Genomic DNA, 9,403 nt, shown 5'->3' on the forward strand with positions numbered 1-9,403 from the left:
CGACCAAATTTAACTTGCGATGCAGTCTAGATTTGGGGTATTTCCTCCCATCTTGTTCACGTAAACCACTGTTGTGTTACTATCCGATTTCACGTGAATGTGTGTATTGGTAGTTACATCACAGAGCGCTTGGATTCCTCGATATGCTGGGAGGAGTTCAAGCTCATTAATATGCAAAAGTGATTCGTCTTGCGACCACCTAGCTTGAACAAAGGAGCCGTCATTCTCACAAAAGGCTCCCCAGCCTGAATTACTTGCATCAGTGCTCACTGTCATGGATATGTCGGGCAAAACTAAGCATGCCTGAAAACTTTCAATAGGCTGAGAAACCCACCAGACTATCTCCCGGAGCTCCTTTTTCCCCAGCTGGACATGAGTGTTGAAATTTCCGTTTGATTTCTTAAGCTCTTTTGTCTTGAACCATTCTAATGTGCGAAAATGCAGCCGCCCCGTAGGGATCGCATCAAAAGTGGAAATAATGAAACCAATAAACTTTGCCAGGTCCCTGATAGTAACTCGGTTTGACGATAACAGAATTCGACCGCAACTCTTTAATTTCACCACTTTTTCGAGTGGTAGACTAACTGTCATTTCAACCGAATTTAGCTGAAGACCCAAATAAATCAAAGCCGTCTTTGGTGTAGTACTTGACTTCTTGAAGTTGACTAGGAACCCTAAGTTTGTCAACAATTCGACTGCACATGTAGTATTTTGTGCGCTCTCTTCTTGGGAACGTGCAAAAATGAGAATGTCATCCAAATAAATAACTGCACGAATTCCCTTACATCGAAGGGACGAAATGACAGGTTTCATGACTTTAGTAAAAACACGTGGGGCCGAGCATAGGCCGAAAGGTAAACAATTAAAACAGTAGAATTTTCCATTCCACGAAAAACATAGAAACTTTCGATGCTCATCAGCCATTGGAATTGTGAAATAAGCGTCTTTCAAATCAATTGTCGTTAAATAATCGAATGGCGATAACAGTTCTTTAACAACTCTGAACGTTTCCATTTTAAAATGTTCAGTTTTACAAAGGCGTTCAGGTTCTTCAGATTGATAATTGGTCGGAGATCTCCTGATTTTTTAGGAACTGTGAATACAGTGGATAAGAAGGCAACATCTCCCTTAGCAATTTTGCAAATTGCACCTTTCTGGCAAAGCAAATTGACTTCTTTTTCGATGGCAGCTTTCTCCTCGTGGGAGAAAGGAAAGGAAAGGGAGTTTCGTGATTGTTTGGGAGTAGAATCAAAATTGATTTTGTAGCCAGTGATGGCATCAATTATCCACTGATTGGATGTTATAGCCGACCAAGCGTGTCTGAAGAACCCGAGTCTTCCTGCCTGGAATTGTTGATGTTTTGAACTTACTAGTTTTTTGAAGAGTCGTCACGGGCATTTCGCTGCTGGCCAGCAGTCTCCCGAAATCTCGGAGGGGGAGGACGAGAGATCGTGGCATGCCGGAACGATCTCTGTGGAGGTCCGTGACGGTTGCCTGACCGCGTATCGCGGTAGTTGTCATACGGGCGAAACGCCGGACGTCTGCCACTCGTGAGGTTGCCGAAACGGCGGCGGTATCTTCCTACTGACGGGGCGATCTTCTGCCCCACCAAATAGGTATCTCCCACTGATTTCAATGTCGCCGAAAGGTCACCACCGAAAAGTGTCTGACCTACTGGCACGGTTCGGCTGCAAATTCCCCGATACTTTGGGTTGAAAGATGGCTTTAAATCTTCTCGGCGCTTCATCGAGATTTCATACGTGGCATGTCCCGCCAGCGTTATCCCATCCAGCGCCAATCGTTTGACGCGGCTCACATCAACTGCCCTCTTGTCGTCGGCGGCATCATGAAGTTCTGCCAGGATATGGGCGTAAGGGATCATTCCCCGTACTACGGCTTTTTGAAGTTTTTGGGCTCGAGAGTCGGCCGCTCTAGCTTTGGTAGGAATGGACGCCCATAGCTGTTCATCGACACGGGGGGCGCACAGCGCCGCACAGTGGGCCAGAATGAGCTCAAAGTGCGCCAAAATTATATCCCATGATTTCTTTTAACCCAAATTTGGTGTCTAAGGGTAATTTGGGGCGTAGAATTGATTGAACATAATTTCAAACTCATATGACGTCACTGTGATGCTGATTTTTCATTGGCTACCAAAAATCGGTCTGTAAATGACGAATAAAGCAGTGCAAAATCTTAGGCTGTTTTATTTTCTTTAAAGGTTAATTTGAAAAGGGGTTCATTTATCTTTTCACATTCACTGACACTGCTTATCTACTATCATTAAATACAAGATGCTTACATAATTGGCCACAAAAAGTGTATAAACATTCTGCGATCGAATTCATGCTGCGCTGGAAGTTCCATGTTATACACACGTACTGCAAAATAATACTGTTGTCCGTGTAAATTAGAATAAGTTTATAATGTACGTTGTACTTTTGGGTGAATTTCTTCACTCTATTCTAGCAGGACATAAATGTGTGATATCAAATCAATCTCTCTGCTTTATAACCTTAGGCCTATGCCATATCAATTTATACAAGCGCAACACTCGAAAAACCATTTTGTCTAATTCTACTGGAAAGATAATTAATTGTGAAGTCAGTAATCAGGAGAATGAAAGGTTATCACTTAACAACTAAGAATGAGTCTGCCGTGTATGAAGGTTTACTTGAAAAAGCTATAATAAAAGATTTTTTAAATGAAAAATCTATCGGAATCATTATCATGTGAAATTATGAATTCATCCCCATTCCACAAGGATTTTTTTTTTTCTCATCGGTCAGTCGTCGGAAGCATTTTCTTTTTTTTTTTTTTTTTTTGCTTCCGGCAACCCACCTAGGTATATGGGATCACAGTCTGATGAATCCGACTTGTATTTGTCGCCTATCAGGTCAATGTCAGACAGGTCGAGCATAATCCCATGAGGCAAGATCGTCCGATGAGGATCACGCGAGCAATGTCTGACATTGACCTGATAGTCGACCGACACAGTCGGATTCATCAGACTGCGATCCGATACACTTTGGTGAGCAGCCGGATAGCAACAGACTTTGCTTCCAAAGAGTAACCAATGAGAATAAAATATCTGTGTTTAGGTGTATAACGTTCTATCTGCGTATGTCAAGAGTAGGATCGAAGTATTTAGGTGTCCATGCAGTATGTATCGCAGAGGGAATAGCTTGTTTACAGCAGTGGCTATGACAATATGGACAATAATATGGCTATGACCTTGGTTATGTGCAATTATGTAGGGCCTACTCTTTTATCTTTGAAAGAAGGGTCTTTTAGGTGCCGGAACTAGCCCTATTCATATATTCATAACTCTGTTTACCTCTTATTCAGTGTTAATCATGTTTGCGGGCCTTTAACGTGCAAGAAAAAAAATGAATTAAATAATAATGCCGCCCTCATGCGGCGCCATATGATAACAGAATTCTTAAGCGGCTGCCAGGTCCAAAATATACGTAATGTGCCGCGGAAAATCGGCTCTAACACAAAAAGTGGCAAAAGGTGGCAGCCAAATCTGGTATCAGCTTAAAGCTGAGACATCAGGGAATGTTGTGGTAATAGAATTTAGTTGGAAATCCGTGGCAATCTAAACTTTTCATTTGGATATATTAAAAAAGACAAATAATTACCCTCTTTTCAAGGATATTTACCGGAAAATGTTCATGAAGATTAGGTTTCTTTGCATTTTCACGGCATTCATAACGTAAGATAAACTCTGAGAAATTATGTGGGAGAAATCACAGGTTGACATCTCAAAAACTATATGTCGAAATTACGTATTCATTAAAGAGGTTACAATTTGCTTTGAAACTCTTAAAATGTTGTATTTTGCTACTTCAGGTAGGAAATATATCCCTTTAATGTACATATCTGATTTAAATATTTCAATGAAATATTCTTCAAAGTATTTCCTCTCAAGAGCGCATGTCAAAAATTAAAAAATCCCAAGTGCCCAAAATGACTTTTGGCGCACTTTGGTATCTCTCTGGCCCACTGTGCGCCGGGGCGTTTGCAGGCGTTAGATATTGCTTATCCAGTTTTTCAAGACACTCGGTCTTTGGCGGCATGGTCACGGCTTTTGTTAGCCGGGTAGAAAGTGCGTCGAAAACGGGCTTTCCAAGCACCTCGGGGCCATGACCATATAATTCGTCGTCAGAGTCAAAGCCAGTGTTTTTGTTCACTTGTGCAGTGGAGAAAATCTCAAGGTCCGCTTCTGGGTCATAGCTGACCTGACGGCTGGGGGACGACACGCCTGATACAACAGACTCTTCCGCAAAGATGCTTAACAAGTCATCTTCATCAACCCGGCTACGCCGAGGATGCCCGCCGGCAGTTTGGGGCACATGCTTCGCATGCTGCCCGGCGGGATGTTGAGCGTCAGATGGTTGGTTGTCCATTAAAGCTGCTAACTGCGTTTTTAACAGTTCGAAACCCGCCATCGACGGCACAGCAGCTGTGGACGGGACTGGGCCCGTCGACTGTCCCCCGACTTCCGACATATCCATAGTTGAGAAACTGCGTATGATAAGACGAAGACGTAACCTCCTGCCGTTCACACAAGAAAAAGATGAGAGGCGTTGAATATCCACTTCCTTTATATACACTCGAAGACTCAAACTCATTATCATGACAATAGACTTTGAATCTTCCACCTGTGTGAAGCTCCTGCCTAAAGCACGAGGAATATGCAACCCTCTGAAGCTTGTACGAAGTATTACGTGATAGAATTATGTTTTCAGAAAACTTTGTCAATTGACTATAGACTCCAGCTAACAAGCAGGCGTTTTCCGTAATGAACTCGTCTCTTTGCGTGCATTAGTCACATAGAACGTCGGATTACTTTTCGAGAAGTGACTGGGGGAAAGCAAAATTATGGAGCTGGTGCATGGCCTGATTTTCGTTGCAAACTTCTATTGTGAAGCAAGGGAGGAGCGCAAATGTGTTCAACTCCTGTCTGTCTATGCAATTGTGAGTGGCAGCAACATGTGTAATGTTCGTTTATACGTGTGGCAAGTCAGTACTGGTACATGTGTTTTCATTTTTAATCACTCCACAAATGATCGGTTATCTTTGCAAATCAAGCATAGAATGCAATTAGCCGTGGAAAAGTTGACATTCGTGATTTCTTAAAGTGTTATATCTGCGATAAAATGTTGGTAAAATTATATTGGAAGAAAATTCTTTACCCATTTATGCGGAGAGGCAACCCGATTATCAGGTAATTTTAATGTGCATCGGAACTGATTTTGACATTACTACTCAATTAAACGGAGTACCCGTTTAAGCGATACCCGATTACGCGGAGAGTACTGTATCTACAATAGTTCTTTTACCTATAGAGTAGAGATCAAGTTTTTCTTTCAACGACAATTATATTCTTGGTCTTTGTACTAAATATGTTCTTTGCAGTAGCGAGATATTAAGCATGTAAGGGCATTGAGGTGTGGTAATTAGGACTTCGAACTATACAGGAAGTTCATGGTTGGAATATTCCCTAAAATAGTGTATGTTTAGATAGTCAAATTTGGAATTTCCAAATTTTATCTTATAATATTCTTTTCTCTCACAACTGAAGGTATATGCCCTCCTGTGGCTCATTATTTTCTACTTAATGCTGTTCCTATGATAGTCTTGTTGCTTTTTTTCTCTCTTTCTCTTTGTTGTTGTGTATGTGTATGTGCGTGTGCACGCACGCTTCTCTAGGTGCACTTGCGTATGTGTGTGTGTGTGTGTGTGTGTGTGTGTGTGTGAGTGATCATGTTTGACCTTTTTTTTTTTCTGCGGACCTACCCCCACAAGCATCTACTTTTTTGTAGGTACCCCCGACGTATATCAATTGTCCAATATAAATGTGACGTATAGGTCTATTCTACACTGATTTAAATGTATTCTGAATCATGAATATTATTCAAAGTCTGTATACACGGAATTTTTGTTTGCTCACTGCACAGATTGACAAATTATGTCATCGGCAAAAATCTTTGTTTTGGAAGATTTTTTTTTTTTTTTTTTGGGGGGGGGAGGGTTGTTGTTACGGGCAGATGCAAGTAATCTGAAGAAGAATAGCAGAAAAATAACTTTAAATGATACTGAAGATGTTGTGAGTGAAAAAAGCAAACACTAGGAAAAACTTGGCCCCTTTTGTACGGGTCAATCATATCACACATGGCGTGATGGCTTATAGTGTTAGTTGATCAGCATGTGCTCGCCTGGAAAGTGGCTGCGACTGGCTGGAATGCTCCCAGGGAGTGGAGGGTGAGCACTATTGGTTGAAAATAATGTATCCTGCGACCGGGGTATTAATAGTATGTTTGCCCTGTGAGCACTCTACAAAGTGGGTTTGGAGCAACATAATGTCATTTTGTTACAAAAGTTATATTGATTTTATCTGACAACGTTAACCTGTATTTTCACGCACAAAAATGAGTGGGCATTCGTGGTTTTCCCAATGTTTACCCAAAATCGTCATGCGATATATATATATATATGTATATACACTGTATATATCGTTAGTAGCATCCAGTTCATTAATCATTATGAAGGTCACAGTGTTTACACCAAAAACACGAGAAAAATTCCTTCCTTTTCTTGGTGATCATCCAATCCTCGCCCCAACTGCCACCACCCACGTCTATCTGCCTATAATATTGTGTTTCTCTTCCTTTTACTATTGTAGTTAGTGACGACAATGTTAGGGTTTTACAATCAAAAGATCGCTCAGTTGCGTTTAGCATGTATTTTATTTAGTAATGTCTTTATCAAATCTTATAGAGCAAAAGTTGACAAGAGTAGTGGAACAAACTGGTCATTATCTGCCGTGTGTGTTACCAGTACCTGCATATTCTCTGAGTGGGTTTGGTTGTTTCACAAGTTAAAGGTACTGTTTACCATTGGGAGCAGTAATTCAAAAAATATGTTATCACATTTTGATGCATATGTGTAGGTCCGTTGTATCACAAAACATCCTACCGTATGAAATATTGCAATAAAGCCTAGGAACATAGGGATATATCACTATTTTCTCAATAGACCATAACTGTAGATGGTTTATTCTAGAAAAATTTTTACTATGATTATTTTTAACATCTTGTGTATATTTAACAATACTTGATGTTGATTAAACTGATTAGCATTTTTACATTGGTTGGTTCTAACCCTAACTCACATTTTAGAACTATCATGTGTGTTTGTGTGTGTAATATATATGTGTGCGTGTGTTTCTTTTTTTTTGTGTGTGTAATATAGCCTATATAATGCTCTTATAAGTGGAGTATGAGTTAAATGACCCAATATAAAGGAATAATTTGTTGGCATATATGTCAATATTTTCTCGTAAAGAAATTATCAGAGGGACTGATTTATAATTGAGTTATTCATGTTGAAGAAAGATTATTTGCAGTATAAATGGAAAATGGATTTGTTTGTGTTTTTAATTGTATTTGTATTGTCTTTGTTCATGTTACACCCAGGATGGGTTGATTCATGAATGATTGGAGTGTAATCAATAAATATCAATAAAAAAACAAAACAAAAAATGTGTGTGTTTCGTTTCCCCATACATCTGATTTTAGGTTTTAGTTGTTAGGCATGATTTGTGAGTGAATGGGTATTCACACTTTTGATGCAAAAAAACACGGAAATAGAATCCCTACCCCTTCTCCCACGGTATCCGGGTCCTGATACCTCTGTTTGTGTGTATCTATGTCTGTCTGTCTCTTTATTTCTCTCTGTGTAAAGGTATTTCAACTGTCAAGTAGATTTATGTTCAATTTTTTGTGCTTTATACTCGATATCTTTTCTTCATGCGTTATTGATATATCACAGGTCCATTGATCATCCCTGAAACCAATCAATGACAAAAGAAGTATCGGTTTTTCGATTTCATATATAGTGTACAACTTCACTTCAATTGAAAAGTAGAGGAGCAGAACTCTATTGTGAATAAATATTCGAAAGTAAGAGTAGAAACAACAGAGAGAAAAGGGACAAAGATAATGGGGAGGGGGGAAGAATATGTTTGTTGAGCATGATGTTTTAAAGTTTATAGTGTTTTGAAATTTCAGCGCCCTCCTGCGTCAGTCAGTAGGCAGAGTTGACTGTCTGTATTTCAGACTGCCACTACCGCACTACCTTAACGCTCTTCACCACGGGAAGGTGCAGGTAGGACTTATCCATGTGATGTTATCTATTGTGATGTCACAAACATGAGCGATATATAGATGCAGTCGTGCGTAATTTTAAAGTAAACAGTTAAAAAAAAACAGAGTCGTTTGCTACCCGATAGGTAGTGATGGCAAACTTGCAATGGAATGCCGAATGCAGGCACCGATCTGAACCATTCTTAATCAAATAAGGCTTTTGAATATTGTTTGTGACATCAATTGTAACATCTCATGAATCACTTGAAGAACATACGCTTTTTTGTCCGGTAACCTGTACTTCTCGTACTCACGTACAGTATATCACACGCTGTGCTGTATCCTCGACTGTATCTGGGAATGAACCCCGACACAGGTCGAGTACCGATTCTCAAGCACTCTAACGTGTTCAACACAAGCAGCATTTTTTGACATTCTTGAGACCTCGTCATAGTCAGAGCAAAATTGTTGAATCTTCTGATAGACATTGCTGTCTTTTATTTTCTTTCTCGCTTTGTAAAACCAGTAGTGCGTTGCTAAACAGTTGACCCTTTTATTTTCACTATTTTTTTGTAATCTCTTTTGGAAGCATTTGACTCCCAGAAAGTTCCTGTTGCTCTAGTCAAGAAACAATTGATTACGTTTTCCCAAGAAATTTTATTTCGCATGAGTCATATAAACTCTTTTCATCGTTGGAGCTTCCATCGCTGTAACCGCTATCATTAAGAACAGAAACAGTCTGTGTATTTCTTCTTTTTCTGGTTGGTGAATAAAAACTATATCTGTAACAATGCTCAGGGGAACCGTTATTACATTTAACCGTATTCTTAACATAAAACGCAATAGCAGCATTACCATTAGGAGTATGATTGTTCACAAGTCCGCAACAAATTAGATAAGCAAATATATTCAGAGTAATCTTGGTGTTTTCTTCAGAGAGTCGGTCAATTTCGCCAAAATGCTCATGTGTAACTGCGACGAGGCTGGCTACTTGGTCTTGACAGGTGACTTCTTTCCTGACGGGCAACCCGTCAGTCGCGCTGTCGCCCTCCACAGATCTCTCCATCAAAATTCCACCGCCCTCCATCGGCAGACTAGTTGGATTGGTCGCGCCATGGCGCTATAGTAACGCCATGGTTGCAGGGAGGCTGAGGACGAGAAAGGAGATAGAGAGGAGATATAATAATAATTAGACAAATTTGTATAGCGCAGCTACTATGTAAATATACTCTACTGCGCTGTGATGTAACAGA

General features: G+C 40.1%; 1 protein-coding gene across 1 annotated transcript; it reads right to left on the reverse strand.

Moving 5' to 3' along the window:
• Positions 1-1,369: 1,369 nt before the first annotated feature.
• Positions 1,370-4,517, reverse strand: LOC139719806 (uncharacterized). Its single transcript, XM_071631195.1, has 2 exons — positions 4,016-4,517; positions 1,370-1,992 (listed from the first exon to the last, which is right to left on the reverse strand). The coding sequence occupies exons 1-2, from the start codon at positions 4,515-4,517 to the stop codon at positions 1,370-1,372; spliced, it is 1,125 nt and encodes a 374-aa protein (XP_071487296.1).
• Between the last annotated feature and the right edge of the window lie 4,886 nt (positions 4,518-9,403).

This window comes from Diadema antillarum, unplaced genomic scaffold (genome assembly GCF_040938485.1).
Source record: "Diadema antillarum isolate AM-2024a unplaced genomic scaffold, OU_Dant_1.0 scf00000009, whole genome shotgun sequence".
Taxonomy (NCBI): Eukaryota; Metazoa; Echinodermata; class Echinoidea; order Diadematoida; family Diadematidae; genus Diadema; species Diadema antillarum.